The sequence below is a fragment of the Tachyglossus aculeatus genome, chromosome 5 (genome assembly GCF_015852505.1).
Source record: "Tachyglossus aculeatus isolate mTacAcu1 chromosome 5, mTacAcu1.pri, whole genome shotgun sequence".
NCBI lineage: Eukaryota > Metazoa > Chordata > Mammalia > Monotremata > Tachyglossidae > Tachyglossus > Tachyglossus aculeatus.
This window is the reverse complement of record NC_052070.1, coordinates 746500-766242: the sequence shown is the minus strand read 5'-3', so window position 1 is coordinate 766242 and position 19743 is coordinate 746500. Positions and strand designations below refer to the sequence as shown.

Below are 19743 nucleotides of genomic sequence, written 5' to 3'. Positions count from 1 at the left end.
CTCTTGACAGAGGTCAGGCTTCCCCCACTGCAATGGCAACATTATACCAGCAACATTATACTCTTAGATATACTCTTAGACTTATACTCTTAGACAGTCTTCTAGACTGTGAGCCCACTGTTGGGTAGGGACTGTCTCTATATGTTGCCAACTTATACTTCCCAAGCACTTAGTACAGTGCTCTGCACACAGTAAGCGCTCAATAAATACGATTGATTGATTGATTGATTGATATAAGTCAAGCTTCTCTTGCTGCCACGGCAGCACTACACCTTTTGCTAAGGGTCCAGGTTTTCCCTTTTGCCATGGTAACACTACACCCATAGATAAGGGTCAGGAACCAGGCTTCCCCTGCTGTTATGGCAACACTGCACCCCTAGATAAGGTTCAGAGAGAAGGTCTCAGAAAATGTAAGATAATATAATTTGCAATACTGAAGAGGGTGGTACACCCATAATTTCTTGTGCTGTCTCTCAAGCACATGTTCCAAGGAAGGAACATACTCTTTGGGCACAGGAAGTTACTAAGAATACCCAAATATTATTTCATTTCCCTTTGGATACGCCAATTCTGTGGAGAGAGGAGGCCAGGCCAGGCCAGGCCAGATGCAGGATGGGAGGCCCTTCTTCTAACCCACCAGCAAGCCTGCCCCACCCAATTTTCTGCAGCTCAGTTTCCCAGGACTCACTGTTGAAACTGATTTGACTTCAAACCACTTCAGAATCCCAGGAAAGGTATAGGCCGTGGTGTAGGTGGTTCTCTCGATCCACATGTTCTGGTGCCAGAAGGAAAGGAAACAGCAAATGTTAGTTCTGTGTCCCAAAGCTATCCCTTGTTTTGCTGGAGGACCTCACTGGAAAGTGGAGCAGGGGCAACATCTGCTGGAAACCACAGGTCTGGCAATAAGGGCTTGTGAGCAATACTTGCAGCCTTCCCAGGGGGACATCAGTGAACATGAGCTGGGGTATTCCAGGGAGGGGATTGGAGAGGGCCTGTGTGTGCGCGCGTGTGTGCGTGAGTGTGTGTGTGTGTGTGTCTGTGGGTGTGTGTGCACGCACACATATAATGCTGGCTCTGGACCTTTTGATTCCAAGTCACCCAAAAGATATCAGGAGCAATGCGGGGTGTCTTCCTCCCTTTTTCCCTTGTAACCCCCTCATACAGGCGGGTGACTGGGGGCGAGCAGGAGGGGAGCGCATAGACCATCGCTCAATGGTCCAAGTGGAAAAGTCTGGGGTGTTGGTAGAGGGAGCCAAATGAGGCCCAGAAGCCGTCACCGACCTCACTACCTGCTCTGGCCCAGTTCCCCCAGGACCCGTGGGGTCCATCAGGCTGGTTAGTTTGCTATTCTCTCCGTGGAGCCTGTCAAGCTGGCTAGTTCGCTATTCTTCCTGTGGGGCTCAACAGGCCAGCTACTTCAACTTTCTTCCCAGAGGGCAGGGCAGAGGAAAGTCCGGAACTCACAGCAAATTCATTATCAGGATCCTTTTCTCCCTTTCGGAAAGGTCGTGAGTGCCTGAATTGGTTCACCTCATTGGCTCGGTAGTAGCTGGGGAGAAACAACAGGGTCAAAGACTGCTGCTTTCTCGTTCTGGTCCTCGAGGACTCCCACCTGCCTCACCCGCATGACCCAAAATGTGTTTCCAGGAACACGCTTCCATGTGTGTCTCAGCTCCTTTAGGTCAATGTAGAGGTGGGGGAAGGTTGGCCAAAGGCACAATCTGACCAAATCCCCTGTCAAAGTGTCTAGAGGGCTCCGCTTTCCCCTCAGATTCATTACGGCTCCCCATGCCCCCTAGGATCTGTTCCAAGCCTCAGGACAGACCACCTGGCAGAGATATGCCCTGCTCCCTCCCTCCCCATAAACCACCGCACTGGTGATGAACCTCAACCCAACTCTCACTATAGCCCCAAATCTCACTATGACCATTGGCATTCAGTAACAGTGGGATGACAGAAATAGTGCCAGGATTTACAAATCACACTGAGTTTGGTTTCCTAAGGTGAGAGGAAGATTTCTGAAAGAGGAAAGGAAATCCTTACTTCAAGATCTGTTCAGGAACTGGCTTGTCTTTGTAATTAGTGGGCAGGTTCATCACTGGCTTCACGGTGAAGCACTGCATGTCTGAAGCTTCTGTTAAGGGAGCTGGGGCCACTGGAGACTGCAAGGGAGGGGAGCAGGGGGAGACCACTCTCTTTCTCCCACTGTCCCTCAGACTGAAGCGTCAATCCCTTTGACCTAGGATACAGTGCAGAGTTTTAAAAACATTCTATGTTTAGTGACCACAAGCCTCCTTAACAACCAAACCTCAGCTCTTGGGGTCTGCCACTTGGCAAACAGTATTATTTCCAATATTTCCAATTAATTGATCCATGGTGAGACAGTGTGGCTTACTAATGCAAAGAGCACCAGGTCTGGAGTTGGACGCCCTGGTTTCAAGTCCTACTTCTGCTACTTGTCTGCTGTGTGACCTTGGACAAATCACTTAACCTCTCTGTGCCTCCATTTCCTCACTGGTAAAATGGGCTAAGATAAATCGTGAGCCTCTGGAGGGAGAGGACTGACTGCATGGTGCATCAGCAAGGGAGCAGCAGGATTGAGGAGCGCCATTAGCGGGAGGAGCAAGTGGAGACACTTCAAGCCAAAGTGCTTCAGCTTCAACTGTCAACCCTTTAATGGCCCAAGTGGCTTTTCACCTCCTCCTCCTTCACTCGCTCCTCCTCTTCATCCCCCTCCTCCTTCTCCTTAGTAGCTGCATCTTACGAGAGTTTCCCAGGTCACTGGGTTGAGCTTTGGAGAGGAGAAAGCACACAAAACAATGTTGGGAGCAGCAGGCTTATTCCGGCTCAGAGCATAGACCTCATGAGTGATAAAAACAGGATTCTTCTCTGTCAGCACAGGGAAGGAAGACTACCTAGAGAGGAAATCCCAATGCAAGGCCCCCTATGGTGCCTTGCAGGGAGCGTTCAGACACCGAGGGGGCTTGTCTAACTGATTACTTGATCGGTTGAAATATTGGAAGTGGGACAAACCTTCTGAGCTGAGTTGTGACTGCATCCACTTGCAAGAATTCTGACCTAGAGTAGGGGCTCTGCCTGCTTTCAGACCCCAATGATCCATGCACTTATCCTATCCCTTCTTGACTACTGCATCAGCCTCCTCACCTCCCTGCCTCCTGTCATCATCATCATCATCAATCATATTTATTGAGTGCTTACTATGTGCAGAGCACTGTACTAAGCGCTTGGGAAGTACAAATTGGCAACATATAGAGACAGTCCCTACCCAACAGTGGGCTCACAGTCTAAAAGGGGGAGACAGAGAACAAAACCAAACATACTAACAAAATAAAATAAATAGAATAGGTATGTACAAGTAAAATAAATAAATAAATAGAGTAATAAATATGTACAAACATATATACATATATATAGGTGCTGTGGGGAAGGGAAGGAGGTAAGGTGGGGGGGATGGAGAGGGGGACGAGGGGGGGAGGAAGGAAAGGGCTCAGTCTGGGAAGGCCTCCTGGAGGAGGTGAGCTCTCAGCAGGGCCTTGAAGGGAGGAAGAGAGCTAGCTTGGCGGATGGGCAGAGGGAGGCCATTCCAGGCCCGGGGGAGGACGTGGGCCGGGGGTCGACGGCGGGACAGGAGAGAACGAGGCCCGGTGAGGAGATTAGCGGCGGAGGAGCGGAGGGTGCGGGCTGGGCTGGAGAAGGAGAGAAGGGAGGTGAGGTAGGAGGGGGCCAGGGGATGGACAGCCTTGAAGCCCAGGGTGAGGAGTTTCTGCCTGATGCGCAGATTGATTGGTAGCCACTGGAGATTTTTGAGGAGGGGAGTAATATGCCCAGAGCGTTTCTGGACAAAGATAATCCGGGCAGCAGCATGAAGTATGGATTGAAGTGGTGAGAGACACGAGGATGGGAGATCAGAGAGAAGGCTGATGCAGTAGTCCAGACAGGACAGGATGAGAGCTTGAATGAGCAGGGTAGCGGTATGGATGGAGAGGAAAGGGCGGATCTTGGCGGATCTGTCCCTCCTCACTCTAGTCCATACTTCACTCTGTTGCCTGGATCATTTTTCTACAAAAATTTTCAGTCTATATCTTCTCACTCAATAACATCCAGGAGTTACCCATCCACTTCCACATCACCTCCTACCTCACCTCCCTTCTCTCCTTCTACAGCCCAGCCCGCACCCTCTGCTCCTCTGCCGCTAATCTCCTCACCGTGCCTCATTCTCACCTGTCCTGCCGTCGACCCCCAGCCCACGTCATCCCCCTGGCCTGGAATGCCCTCCATCCGCACATCCGCCAAGCTAGCTCTCTTCCTCCCTTCAAGGCCCTACTGAGAGCTCACCTCCTCCAAGAGGCCTTCCCAGACTGAGCCCCCTCCTTCCTCTCCCCCTCCTCCCCCTCTCCACCCCCCCTGCCTTACCTCCTTCCGTTCCCCACAGCACCTGTATATATGTATATATGTTTTTGTGTATTTATTACTCTATTTACTTATTTATTTTACTTGTACACATTCTATTTATTTTATTTTGTTAATAGGTTTTGTTTTGTTCTCCGTCTCCCCCTTCTAGACTGTGAGCCCACTGTTGGGTAGGGACCATCTCTATGTTGCCAACTTGTACTTCCCAAGAGCTTAGTACAGTGCTCTGCACACAGTAAGCACTCAATAAATACGATTGATGAATGAGTGAATGAATGAATGAATCAAAGAGAACCTCCTTACTATCAGCTTTAAAGTGTTCAACCAGCTTGCCCCCTCTAGGATGACCTCCCTGATTTCCTACTAAAACACAGCATGCTCGTTTCGCTCCTCTAACGCCAACCTACTCACTGTACCTCTATCTGGTCTGTATTGTCGCCATCCTCTTGCCCACAACCCGCCATTGGACTGAAACTCCCTCCCCATTCATATTCCACATATGATCATTATCCCCAACTTCAAAGCCTTATTAAAATCACATCTCCTCCAAGAGGCCTTCCCCAACTAAGCCCTCATTTCTCCTTCCCACCCTTCCCTCTGTGTCACATATGCTCTTGGATTTGTACCTCTTAACTACTTGCTATTTACCCCACCCTCAGACCCAGAGTAGTTATATCCATAGCCATAATTTATTTTAATGTCTCCCCCTCAACACTGTAAGTTCCTTGTGGGGCAGGGAACATGTCTACCGACTTCTGTTATAGTGTACTCTCCCAAGTGAAGGGTACTGAGCTCTGCACACAATAAGCAGTTAGTACACAGCACTGATTGACTGAGTGATTGATTTGGGAGCTTCCCTAGAAGACCGTCTTGGAAGGGGCTCCCAATTGGATGTGAATCCACGAGTTGGGGTCTCTTGGCACGGGCACCCGGATGACACTTCTTTCTTGTCAGGCATTCGCGGGGGCCGACATACAGCAGCAAAAACACTCGCGATGTAGACAATAGCCCTCCCTCCACCTGCTCCTGGGTGCCCAGCATCCTGGTCCCTGACATAACTGTGGTACTTCTCTGTCCAGAGCCGAGAGCCACTGGACCTGCCCAAGCCCCAGCGAGCCAGAGAAACCCTGTAGCCTGGCCAGCCTGTTAGGCTCCTGGTTCTTCTGCTGTCTCTGTTTGGGGATGGGGCTCAATCTTCCTATGAGGAAATGTGCCAGCTTGGAGAGGCTCCAGGAGCTGAGGCCTGCGGAGGAGGGAGGAGGGAAGGGTCAGGATAAACCCAGTCTGTACCATTTGGAGAAATTGGCAAAAGAACATCTATCAGTTGGATAGCTGGATGAACTGAAAAAACCCTCTGGAAATTCATGGACTTCTTGCTTCTTTGGCTAAAGATTGGGTAGCTGGCTTTCTCATCTGCCTCTCTCCCGGACATAAGATCTGTTTTGGCTCTAATAAACTCTGGAGACATTAACCACCTTATCCTAAACCCACTTCCTGGGCGGTCTCTTATCCACCACTTCTTGGAGGTAGGGCACCCGTATTTCAGAAGGGGAAACTGAGGCTGAGCGATTAAGCCAACAGTCCAAATTCAATTACTCATATGACTCTGCTAGCACTTAGGAACTTCTGATTAATCTAAAGAACAACTGTGGTCTTTGTGAAGCACCTACCACATACCAGGAGCTGTACAAAGATAATCAGAATGGGCCCTTTCCCTGACCCACAAAGGCTTCACAGTCTAAGTGGGAGTGAGAATAGATATTTTCATTCAATCGTATTTATTGAGCGTTTACTGTGTGCAGAGCACTGTACTAAGCGCTTGATAATAATGATGATGTCATTTGTTAAGTGCTTACTATGTGCAAAGCACTGTTCTAAGCGCTGGGGAGGATACAAAATGATGAGGTTGTCCCATGTGGGGCTCACAGTCATAATCCCCATTTTACAGATGAGGGAACTGAGGCACAGAGAAGTTAAGTGACTTGCCCAAAGTCACCAAGCTGACAATTGGCAGAGCCAGAATTTGAACTCATGACCTCTGACTCCCAAGCCCATGCTCTTTCCATTGAGCTACACTGCATCCCCATTTGGCCTGTAAGAGAACTGAGGCCCAGAGTAGTTAAGTGACTTGCCCAAGATCACACAACAGGCAAGTAGTGGAGCTGGGATTGGAACCCAGGCTTCCTGACTCTTGGTCCCACACTCTTCCCATTAGGCCATACTGCTTCTGTTTAGCCTGAGTGCTCACCCAGGGGCCTCCCAACCTCAGAGCCAATCTTGCCCTGCCAGACTCTTCCACCGACAAGGATACACTGCTTTGGGGAGGACTTGATGTCATCTCCTGGCGGAGAGGTGCTGGTCATCTTCTCGGCATTGGGAAACTGGGTCAGCAGCTTCAGGTCGAAGTCCTCCCTCCGTTCATATTCCTTCCCGCGGTAGATGAAGATCTTATTCTGTTGGCCGGAAGGGGAGAGCCACATTAGAAAGGGGCAGAAGTGGGGTCCACAGCTCTCTAGGAGTCTTACTGCAGCTCGGCTTTTCCCCCCATGTTCCATTCCTCCTCCACAGGGCTTCTGCTGTTGCTCAGATCTGTAGTGACCTCAACCTTAGCCTATTGCTGGCTACCTCCTTCCGAACTGCTGGTCAATTCAAACACAAGAATGAGAAATAAAGGTAAGGATCTGGCCAACTAAGCCAAGGCAAACGTTCCAACATGTCCATGGCACTTTCCTTAACATCACCTGAATCATCACCTCTATTTACTGAGGCCCTACTAGGTGCAAGGCACCCATTGGGTGCCTACTACATACAAGTGCCTAAACTGAACACCTTCTGTACGCACAGCACTGTACTGAGTGCCTACTATTTGCTCTCCCTTCTGCATCACCTAGGCACTTGTGTCCCTACTCCTTAAGCACTTGATATTCACCTAATCCACCAGCCCCACAACACTTATGAACCTATCCTTATACTCTCCTGTTCCCCTATCAATAATTTATTTTAATGCCCATCTCTCCCTCTAGACTGTAAGCTCCTTGTGGCCTGAGAATGTGTCCACCAACTCTACTGTATTATTCTTTCCCAAGTACCTAGTATGGTGCTTGGCACACAGTTAGTGCTCAATCAATACCTATGATTGACTGATTGATTGATACTATGTGTAAAGTACCTATGGTGTGCAAGGTACTTTACTGAATACCTACTGTATTGAGCACTGTACTAAACACTTGGGAGAGCACAATAAAAGTAATGAAAACAGCCCGGTCCTCAAGATCGAGACAGACAGTCCTAAGTTGTGGGCAAAGGTGGAAAAACAGATACAACTGGCAACAGCAAGTGTATGGAGCAATGAATAAATGAAAAGATAGGGAAGTTGATCGTATTCGATTCCCTGGTTCAGCCGAACCAGGATCCCAGGCCCAGAGTCACGGAGAGCCCTGAGGCTCTGGTTCCATGCCTCTCTGAGAGGTTGAGCTGGTTCCTTCCCCTCTGCCTTCAAATATGCCAACGTCTCCCCCATCCCAAAAAAACCCTCTCGACCCTATCACCCCTTCTAGTCACCGCCCTATCTCCCTCCTACCCTTTCTTTTCAAACTCCTAGAATGAGTTGTCTACACTCACTGCCTCTAATTCCTCAATGCCAACTCTCTCCATGACCCCATCCAATCTGGCTTCCATCCCCTACACTCCACCAAAACTTCCCTCTCAAAGGCCACCAATGACCTCCTTCTTGCCAAATCCAACGGCTCCTACTCTGTCCTAATCCTCCTCAACCTCTCAGCAGCCTTCAACACTGTGGACCACCCCCTTTCTCCTCAACACACTATCCAACCTTTTCTTCACAGACTCTGTCCTCTCCTGGTTCGCCTCTTATCTCTCTGGCCATTCATTCTAAGTCTTCTTTACGGGCTCCTCCTCCCCCTCCCATCCCCTTACTGTAGGGGTTCCTCAAGGGTCAGTTTTTGGTCCCCTTCTGTTCTCTATCTACAGTCACTCCCGTGGTGAACTCATTTGCTCCCACAGCTTCAACTATCATCTCTAAGCTGATGACACCAAATCTACATCTCTGCCCTTGCTCTCTCTCCCTCCCTCCAGGCTCGTATCTCTTCCTGCCTTCAGGACATCTCCATCTGGATGTCTGCCTGCCATCTAAAACTCAATGTGTGCAAGACTGAACTCCTTATCTTCCCTCCCAAACCCTGTCCTCTCCCTGACTTTCCCATCACTGTAGATGGCACTACCATGCTTCCCGTCTCACAAACCCGCAACCTTGGTGTCATCCTCAACACCGCTCTCTAGTTCACCCCACACATTCAATCCGTCACCAAAACCTGCCTGTCTCACCTCCACAACATCGCCAAGATCTGCCCTTTCCACTCCATCCAAACTGCTACTTTGCTGGTTCAATCTCTCATCCTATCCCGACTGGATTATTGCATCAGCCTCCTTTCTGATCTCCCATCCTCCTGTCTCTCCCCACTTCAGTCTATACTTCACTCTGCTGCCCAGATTATCTTTGTACAGAAACACACCCCTCCTCAAAAATCTCCAGTGGTTGCCTGTCAACCTATGAATCAAGCAAAAACTCCTCACTCTCAGCTTCAAGGCTCTCCATCACCTCGCCCCCTCCTACCTCACCACCCTTCTCTCCTCTACAGCCCAGCCCACAAACTCTGCTCCTTTGTCGCTAACCTCCTCACTGTGCCTCATTCTCGCCTGTCCCGCCATCGACCCCTGGCCCACGTCCTTCCCCTGGCCTGGAACACCCTCCCTCCACACATCCACCAAGCTAGCTCTATTCCTGTCTTCAAAGCCCTCCTGAGAGTTCACCTCCACCAGGAGGCCTTCCCAGATTGTGCCCCCTTTTTCCTCTCCTCCTCCCCATCCCCCCCCGCCCTACCTCCTTCCCCTCCCCACAGCACTTGTATATATTTGTACAGATCTATTACTCTACTTATTTTACTTAGACATATTTACTATTCTATTTATTTTCTAAATGATGTGCATATAGCTATAATTCCACTTGCTCTGACAATTTTGACACCTGTCTACATGTTTTGTTTTGTTTTCTGTCATCCCCTTCAAGACTCTGAGCCTGTTGTTGGGTAGGGACCTTCTCTATATGTTGCCGACTCGTACTTCCAAGTGCTTAGTACAGTGCTCTGCACAGAGCAAACGTTCAATAAATATGACTGAATGAATGAATGAATGAATGAATGAGAGGCGGAATTTTAGAAAATTGCCAACATGATCCAGGGCCCCACTGTTGTATTTCGGGGGTGATGCAGAGGAAGGGGAGCAGGGCAGGCAGAAAGGTCCTGGCCTTACAGAGCTCTTGCTGGCCAATGGATGCATTGTTGAAATCCGGTGGTGGGGGCGGGGCTGAGCTACCCTCGCTTTCAGACTCCACCTGGCTGGACTGCTTTCTCTATGGAAAACACCAAGCCTCAACTCCCATCCAGGCTGCAATAAGCCAGGAGAGGAAGGGGTTCATTCTCCTGTTTCGCCTCGCTGGGACCATCAGGAGAACTGCCAGAAGGTCTGCCGGATCCAGAGAGTAAGCGATGGTTTGCAGCAGGGACAGCTGAGAAAACACTATTCTCCTCTCCCACTGACTGTCATGGCCATGATTACAGCCACCGTGAGAACACATCATCAGCCAGTGGGGAAACTCCAGTTGAGAGGTGAACCCTAGGGGGACCTGAATGGCTTCCTGGGGACCTGTGGGTCCGAATGGCATCGGGAGTCATCCTGTGATTCTTACCCGGAGGAAAGAGGGGAAACCCTGCCCGTAGTATCCAACAGCAAAGTATTCCGGTTGGGGCCTCATGGCCTTAATGATGTTCTCGTAAAATGAAGCCCGCTTTTTCTGAAAGCAAAATGAGAGAATGCTCCTTCAATTCAGCAATTCCACAAACACCAAGGAAACACCACAGAGACCCTTGTTTAACTCTGAAAGAGAAACCTCAGGATGATGAAATAACTGGATCTGTTTGGGCCTCTCCACAGGCTAGTCTGGTTATAATTAGTGTAATAGTATTTACTAGGAGCACTGCACTGTACTAGTACAACAGAGGTATGAGACATGTTGCCTGCCCACAAGGAGCTTCCACTCTAACCTCAGCTCCACCTCTGCCCCCTGTTCTCTGAGGTTCATATTGGCTGCATGCTCAATAAATGCTACTGACCTCCTGACCTAGGGGCAGGTTCAGGCTGCCTTGGAGGTGGTCCGGAACTAAAGAGTTTGTGCAGCCCCTGGGCTGACCTCCTTTCCAGACATCTAGGAATGTGGGGAGCAGGTTCCCTTGCCCAGTCCCCATCCCTTGCCTCCAATCCCCCATTCTAGAGGACGGGTGAATTGTGAGAACAGTCCAGCTCTAAGGAGGCTCCTGCCTGGAATTGGCACAGAGGGTGAAGCGCTGCAAACCAATGTCTGGAACAATCAATGGCCTGCTCTGCCTGGAGTCCCTTCACCAACCCCACCCCAACCAATAGGAGGCACCATTTGACTCCGGCAGACTCCGGCCCATCCCTGCTCCCGGACCCCCACACCAGACCTCTTTGAAGACAGGGGCCCAGTTTTTCAACCCAGCTGCTGGGCTCACCAGAAGGTTGCCAAGTGCCTCGTAGTCGAAGACCTGGCTCTCATAGGTCTCAGCCAGTTCCTTGCTCAGTTGGATGGCTTTCTCCCACATCTCCAGGAAGGGCGCAGGAGGGAAGAGTAGAAGAAACAGAGAATAGTCATTCAGCTGGATATGCTGGGGGGATGTGCTCAGAGCAGTGACAGTCCCTCGCCCCTACCCATGTAATGGCTGGCTCACTGCCAACCTCTCCGGTAGCTTGGCGGGCTGGGTCAGCCCCACCTCTGGCTAATGTCCCTCCGATTCTGTGTCTCTTGGATGCTCTGCCACTAGCCACCTCCCTCCAGGCCTTTGCCGGAATGAACAGAGCTCTGGATGGTTACAGGCATGCCACGAAGACAAGACCCTTGGGCAATGGGCAGGAGACATTGTGATTGGAGTCCAGAGAATGGTAAGATGCCCACCATGGAGGCCTGTGGGCAAGGAGCAGGAGGCACTGGGATTGGAGATTAGAGATCCCCACCATGGAACTGAGGCCCATGGGCAAGGAGTGGGAGGTGCTGGGCTGGTGAGATCCTCAGCATGGAGCCGAAACCCAAGGACAGCGAGAAGGAGGCATTAGATTTGGAGCCTAGAGAAGGGTGACATTCCCCACCATGGAGCTGAGGCTTTTGGGCAAGGAGCAGAAGGCGCTGTGCCTGGAGGCTGGAGAATGGTGAGATCCTCACCATGGAATTTGAGGCCGGTGGGCAATGGGCAGGAAGCGCTGGTTTTAGATCCCAGAGAATGTGAGATTCCCACCACAGGCCTTGCTGGGCAGCACTCGCGGGGTCCGCATGGAGCAGTGTGTCTGGGGTCATGACAACCCTGAGTTCCAGGCCCAGGTTCCCCAGTAGCTTTGATGAATTCCGCCCCCATCACATCCCCCAAGGACCATGGCCCTGGCTTGACCCCGGGTTGATGGGAAGCCTTGTATCACACCAGTCGAGGCCAGAGCCCTTGCCAGTTATCCAACCCCGACCCCAATCAGATTATCACCCAGGTAGCAGGCAGCAGGCCTACAGTGCAGAGAGGGCCGAGGGGCATCTATGCAGCCAGCTGAGCTCTGCTCCCATCCCAACCCCTCTCCGTGTTGACTCCCCAAAGGCAAAGGACAGCTCCACTGCTCACACAAATTCTAGGGCTCAGGCATGCCACTACCAAGTCCTCCACTGCTGGTCCGACAGCCCCCTGCCTGCCAGGGCCAGCCTATTAACCCCCAGGCCTGCCAGCCTCCGGACCCCCTGCATTAGTGGTCAGCCGGGAATTGGAAGGCTCAGGGTCAGAGACAGTTTGTAGGACCACGGAGGCACTGCCCATGGGACCAGAGGGACACTGCCAGAGCAGGCCCGCAGAAGGCAGCACTTGCTCAGGATGGGATCAGCCGCAGGGGCCCTAAGGCAGTAGCCATCTACTGTACGGACAGTCTTCCTTTTCCAGCAAGGCCAATGGGTAAAGTAAGGGCCTGGGAGTCAGAAGGGAACCCTGTCTCTGCCACTGGTCTGCTGTGTGACCTTGGGCATGTCATTTAATTTCTCTGTGCCTCAGATGCCTCAGCTGTAAAATGGGGATTGAAATTGGGAGCCCTATGTAGGAACAGGGACTGTGTCCAACCTGATTATCTTTTATCTACTCCAGTGCTTAGTACAGTGCCTGGCACAAAGTAAGTGCTTAACATATAGCACAATTATTAGTACTATTATTATAGAGACTTTTTCCCCAAAGGCCCAGGACAGCTCAAACCTTCCTGTCTTTCAGCTCTCATCCTTGGGTGTGATTCCCCGGAGGAAAACAGCAGGTCAGACCCACAGAAGAACTTACTTTGCCCTTGTCGAAGTAGGAGATGATTTCCTGGTAAAGCCTCTCTTTGAGCTCTTGCTGAGAGTAGACCAAGTAGCTGTCCCGCTGAAGGAGGTGGGGCATGCAGGGTTTATCAGACCACTGGAAGTGGGAGAAATGTGTAAGCACAAAGGGAATTCTGGATTGTGCCACGGAGGGGCCCATCTGCTTCCAAATTCCGTGCAATTTCACTTTGCAGTCTAATTAATCAATGAGGCTGCATGCCAGCATGTTACCACCCTTGGTGCCTGAGTGACAGCATTTCAACAGTAGCTGAATTGTAGGGAGAAAAGGGACCTCAAGAAGTGGAAGTGGAAGGGAAGCAGCTGAGCTCAGTGGCAAGAACCCAGGCTTGGGAGTCAGAGGTCATGGGTTCTAATCCTGACTCCGCCACATGTCTGCTGTGATACCCTGGGCAAGTCACTTAACTTCTCTGGGCCTCAGTTCCCTCATCTGTAAAATGGGGATGAAGACTGTGAGCCCCTTGTGGGACAACCTAATCACCTTGTATACCCCCAGCACTTAGAACAGTGCTTTGCACATAGTAAGCGCTTAACAAATGCCATTATTATTATTATTATTAAGTGAGCTTGTATCCAGTCCAGACCACAGTCAGGGAGTTGGGACAACAGCCAACTCCATCACCTCCTTCAAGAACCTGTGTCAGGGTGTTCACAGTCAGGATAGTTCCTCCTCTTTCCCCCCTACTCTCTCTACCACCACACACACAATTTTTGCCTTCCAGTATTCCATGAAATGTGTGAAAGCCGAAAGTGTAATGAGCCAAGTAGGAATGTTATTAAGTGTAGACAGGGAACGCATCTACCAACTCTGTTGTACTCATTCATTCATTCATTCAATCATATTTATTGAGTGCTTACTGTGTGCAGAGCACTGTACTAAGCGCTTGGGAAGTACAATTTGGCAACATATAGAGACGGTCCCTATCCAACAGTGGGCTCACAGTCTAGAAGAAGCACTCAGTACAGTGCTGCACACAAGAAGTGCTCAATGACATTCACTAATTGATTGTTACTTATGTTATTTATAAATGTCATAACATAATATAAATATTATGTTATTTATGTTACTTATAAATGTCATTCACTAATTGATTGTTCACTAACCTACTGGACCGATGGTGAGTCTGAGAAAGTGGACTACCGTCAGCCAGATAGCCTTTAAGCTCAATACCCTCAATATTAAAAGGCAAGACAAGATCATGAATGATGAACTTCTGGAACACAACTGGTCTCAACATCAAAGCTATGCAAAGCTCAACACAGCTATACGAAGCAAGACCTGTAAGGAGAGTGACCAATAGCAGGAGACCCTAACAGCCGCTGGATGGAGAACTGAAATCGGGAAACCGAAAGCCAGAAGGACTGAGGAAATGTTTCAAGGACACCGAAAAATGAAGCCTTGGACAATGCCGATCCCAACTGAAAACTGGGAGTCAATGGTTGAAGACAGACGGGCATGGCACACCACTGTCAAGAAAGGAGCATCTCTTTTCAAACAAAAGCTTCACAAGGAACGCGGCAAAAGACAAGGAGGCAGAGGAAAAAGCAACACGAGGTGCTGCCAACATCAAACATGACTATACAACAAGGGACGGTCTTTCTATGAACGGTTTGTTCAGGACAGTGGGTCTCACACTGGCCTTTTCACCTACTCACTCACACCCACGGGTGAACTTCACTGTCAGTAGTGCCTCCTACAAATATGAAGAGCATCTCGAGGGCAACTATATAAATGATATGTGCGCACCGGACCCACAATACACTACTGGGTCCTGGACAAAGTTTAATCTGAAAATTCACTGCCCTCTCTAAGGCTCATATCCAATGGAGCAGATAACACAGACAAAACAAGCACAAGTCATAAGACAAAACCACACAAATGCTTGAGTTTTGTGGCTTTACTACAATCAAGCTCACCCTCATCATCCTTGTCAGGCAGACCGTGTGCATGAAAAGAGAAAGAAAAAAAAACCTTCCCCAGATCTGTCATGTGTTTCCTGGCCCTCATGCCTTCCTCACCCAGGACCTGGTCTGTGAGAATTCTGAGAGGACTCCCCACACGACACATGTGCTGACAGGGCGCTTGGAAGGAGTTGGCTCCAGACTGACTATTGGAAACCAGTGAGGGAAAGAGGAAAATTCAAGGGCTGGATGCTTCCCAGTTCTCACAACCTCAGTAGTTTTACATTCATGAGGTAGCTAAAACATCATGAACCAGACATGTTCCATGCTGCTCTGGAGCCTCTGGTTATAGCTTTGGTCAGTGTGGACAACTACAGGGCTAATCCCCAGCCCCATTCAGAAGTTTCAGTCAGTGTGAAGCAGTGTGAGACACAGTGGATGGCTCCAGGAGGGGCCCCAGCCCCACTGGGAGGCTTTGATCAGTGTGAGACAGAGTAGATGGCTCCAGGAGGGTCCCTGGTCCCGGTGGGAGGTATTGGTCAGTGTGAGACAGACTGGATGGTTCCAGGTGGGGCCTCCATTCCCAGTGGGAATCAGAAAACCCCCGAGGGCAGGACGGGAGGAACATGTCTCAAATTAGAGAATGGGAGCTAACAATCCTGCAAGGTTTCATATGAATGGATTGTACCCGAAGGACAACTTTTCAGAAGCAGATCTCCAAGCACTGTGAAGCTTGGTTATAGCCAACCAAGCGATGGCTGTGAGGCTCAGTGACCCAAGTAGAAACGGCTCATGGGTGTGAAGCAACAATACCCTCTAAGGTCCCTGGGTATTCCCTGTGTTACGGACTGCTTTGAGGACCCTACGATCAGGATGGAAGCTCCCTGTGGCCAAGGATCGGGTCACCCATCTTGTCCAGTACCTTGTCCAATGCCTTGCGGCTGGGGGGCTAAGGGGAGCTTTCAATACATGCTATTACAGCTACTACACTAGTGCCCAGGAGCAGTGGCTTCCTGACTCCGCTTCCCTGTCCAAAAGCAAACAAGCCCCCTACCAGAAAGCAGCTCCGGGTCCCCGGCTAGCCCCTCCCCACCCCAGCCCCCACCCCCACCCCCACCTGACGGGTGGCAGGGACACAGTTCACCTGAAGTAGCTCTGCGTGAAGGAGGAGCGTGTATGCGGCTTCCGTGTAATTCTCGCAGTCTCGATGTAGATCCCGTAGTTTGTATAAATATCTGCAAGAAGACACACTAGCAGGTTGTGGAAGCCAGGGGTACCCCAGGTTGGAACCACTGCTCCCCAACCCGGTCTGGCAAGACACTGCTCTCTCCTCACTCACAATCCTGAAATGCCGCTGCCTCTAATAAGGCTTCCTTAATTAACCCCCAGCACCCCGAGCCAAACACACTTAATGTCCATCTCCAGCACCGAGGGACTTATCTACCCTAACCCTCTCAGCACATAAGGGTACCTACTCTTAATTTTATTCAACTGCTTATTCAATTATTTATTTTGATTACTTGTAAATAATCTTTTGTCTGTCTCCCGTTAGAATATAAGCTTCAAGAAGACTTCCCCGATTAAGCCCTCTTTTCCCCTAGCTCCCTCTCCCTTCTGCGTCATCTATGCACTGCACTTGTAGCTGTGACCTTTGAGCATTTGATATTTGCCCCACCTCAACCACACAGTGCTTCTGTACATATATATATACATTATTTATTTATATTAATGTCTGCCCCCACCTTTAAACTGTAAGCTCACTGGGCACAGGAAAACAGGTCTGCCAACTGTTGTACTGTATAGGGGAAGCAGCATGGCCTAATGGATAAAACAAGGGCCTGGCAGTTAGAAAGTCAGGGGTTCTAATCCTGGCTCTGCCGCATGTCTGCTGTGTGGCCTTGGGCAAGTCACTTCACTTTTCTATGCCTCAGTTACCTCATCTGTAAAACGGGGATTGAGACGGTGAGCTCTACATGGGACAGAGCCTGTGTCCAACCCGATTTGTTTGTATCCACCCCAGCTCTTTAGTACAGTGCCTGGGACATAGTCAGTACTTAACAAATGCCATAATTATTATTATTATTACTCTCCCCAGGCACTTAGTACAATGCTCTCCACATAGTAAGCACTCAATAAACTGTATTGATTGACTGATAAGCTCCTTGTGGGCTGGGAATGTGTCACTTTTGCTTTGCCTTTCCCAGGAGTAGTAGTAGTAATAGTAATAATAATAATATTTAACAATAAATAATAATATCTACAGTGGTATTTGTTAAGTATTTACTACTTGCCAAACACTGTGCTAAGCACTAGGGTAGATACAAAATAATCAGGTCAGACATAGTCCCTGTCCTTCATGAGGCTCACAGTGTAAAGGGGAGGAAGAAAAGGCAATTAATAGAAATAGAGACATAGAGAGGGTATGTGACATGCCCAAGATCACATGGCAGAGTAGGAATTGGAACTGACACTCTCTGACTCCCAGGCCTGTGCTCTTTCCAATAGGCCAGGCTGCATGCCAATGCCAGACACCTAGTGGGCCCTCACTAAATGCTTTTATGATTACTAAATCAATCGTATTCATTGAGCACTTACTGTGTGCAGAGCACTGTACTAAACACTTGGGAGAATACAATAAAACAATATAACAGGCACATTCCCTGCCTACAATGAGCTTCCAGTCTAGAGGGGGATATTAATATAAATAATTAAATTACAGCTATGTAAATGATAAGTGACATGATAAGTACTGTGGGGCTAGGAGGGCGATGAATAATAATAATGGTGTTTGTTAAGCATTTACTATGTATCAAGCACTGTTCTAAGCATTGGGGTAGATACAATATAATCAGGTTGGACACAGTCCCTGTCCCACTTGGGGCTCACAGGCTTAATCCCCATTTGACATATGAGGTAACTGAGGCCCAGAGAATTTAAGTGACTTTCCCAAGGTCATACATCAGATAAGTGGTGGAGCTGGGATTACAGCACAAGTCCTTCTGACTCCCAGCCCATGCTCTGTTCACTAGTGGCCTTCTCTAAGGAAGCAAGTCAGGGCAACGCAGAAGGACAGAAGGGAGTGGAAGAAAAGGAAAAGAGGGCTTAGTCAGGGAATATGCCTGTTTATTGTTATATTGTACTCTTCCAAGTGCTTAGTACAGTACAGTATTGAGTAAGTGCTCAATAAATACGACCCTCTAGACTGTAAGCTCGTTGTAGGCAGGGAACGTGTCTGTTTATTGTTATATTGTACTCTCCCAAGCACTTACAGTGTTCTGTAGTAAGTGCTCAATAAATACGATTGAATGAATGAATTAATTAATTAATGGACGGTCTTTTGGAGGAGATGTGCCTTCAATAAGGCTTTAAAGCTGGGAGAGAGTAATTGTCAGATATGAAGACGGCATTTCAGGCCAGAGGCAGGACGTGGGCAAGAAGCTGGCAGCGAGACAGACAAGATCGAGGTACAGTAAGAAGGTTGGCATTGGAAGAGTGAAGCATGCAGGCTGGGTTGTACTTGCAGAGGAGTGAGGTGAGGTAGGAAGGGGCAAGGTGACTGAGTGCTAAATGGGCAAGGCCTACCATGAATGCAAGAGAGAACCAAAAGCCTCCTGGCTTACCGTATATATATGTCTTCTCTCTTCTTTTCTTTATAAAAATTCTGCAGAAAGAGGTACAAAATACAAGTATAAGGGACCTCAGGAACCTGTCAAAATGACTGAAATTCTTGATTATGTTTCTAGAGGGCCTTTCCTCCTAAGAGCTCAGAATACTTCACTGTTATCTTTTTTGCCTTTGCAGCAGCAGCAGCAGCAGCAGAAAGGAGTCCAGGATACTGAATTCCCGCACCAGGTAATACTCCAGCTTCCCAGGAGACCCAGGTACCCAGGAGAAGAGCCCACCTTTGGGATAACAGGCTTTCCTACCTGCTCGAAGGTGAGGAAATTCCCTGGCCTTGTGTCCAGATTGGGAAACTCACACAGAGCCTGCCTGCTACAAGATGGCCTGAACGCCTCATGGTCTCCCGGCACTTCGGGTTCAGACTTAATCAACATGAAAAACAACTGAGGCAAGAGATGAGAGTGGCATCGCACTGAACTTCAGAAAGGGGTCAAGGCTAAAATCACCACTTTCCTCAATCTTCCTTCCTCCCGTCTCACTGCCTGTATCGGGTAGTCAAACAGCCTTTCCAACAGTGTGGTGCAGAGCCCGGAACAGCCCACTTCGGGGTCAACTTCTCCCTGGTTCTACTGGCTCTGCCCAGGAGCATTCTGGTATGGAGGCCCTCCCCCTGCTCACAAGGCCTCAGAAGCGTAAGCGAGCTCCATCTCTGGGGCTCCACGTACCAATACATTGACTGTGCAGCTCATGCGATTCTCCTTGCTCTCATCATGCATGATGATAGTCCTGTAATCCAGGAGGTTTTCCAGGAGGCTGCTCACCAACAGAGCAAACACTTCCCCTGAGCAGGAGAGATACTTGTGCTTCCGGCAGTGCTCCAAGAGGCTGCATTTTGGGGAAGGTTTGGGTAGTGGGGAGAGGAGACAGAGACAACAGAGAAATGCTGATATTCCAATTGGCCCTCCCCTCCCATCAAGGTAGCTACCTTTTCAGCACTGCCGTCCCCACCCCAACCCCTCCTGGCCTCATACCTTTGCTTCCCATGCAATTCTCAGTGAAATCTTTTAGGAAATAATCCAATTCAGGGAATGGATAGAGGGAAACCCTTCTTGACTAAAACCCTCAAGTTTAGAGCTATATCAGGAATGAGTGTCCTTGAATGAATGGGCAAGATAATAAAAAGGGACCAGCAATGCTGGTTCACTCTCTACTTGGGCTAGCTTTTGGAAAATCAGATTTTTGTTGGTTTCTGTAAGTAGCCAACAACTTTTTTGGAAGGGACGGAAGGGCGGCAATACAGAAAAAAA

General features: G+C 49.4%; 1 protein-coding gene across 1 annotated transcript in view; it reads right to left on the bottom strand.

Moving 5' to 3' along the window:
- Positions 1-19743, bottom strand: part of DOCK5 (dedicator of cytokinesis 5) — a 189478-nt gene that overhangs the window by 29956 nt on the left and 139779 nt on the right. The window contains exons 34-43 of the mRNA XM_038746260.1: positions 19162-19321; positions 18436-18476; positions 15960-16050; positions 12873-12992; positions 11037-11126; positions 10196-10300; positions 6743-6884; positions 2044-2125; positions 1465-1549; positions 689-775 (exon numbers count right to left, since the gene is read on the bottom strand). Coding sequence (XP_038602188.1) covers positions 689-775; positions 1465-1549; positions 2044-2125; positions 6743-6884; positions 10196-10300; positions 11037-11126; positions 12873-12992; positions 15960-16050; positions 18436-18476; positions 19162-19321 — 1003 coding nt within the window. The remainder of the gene's footprint in view (positions 1-688; positions 776-1464; positions 1550-2043; positions 2126-6742; positions 6885-10195; positions 10301-11036; positions 11127-12872; positions 12993-15959; positions 16051-18435; positions 18477-19161; positions 19322-19743) is intronic.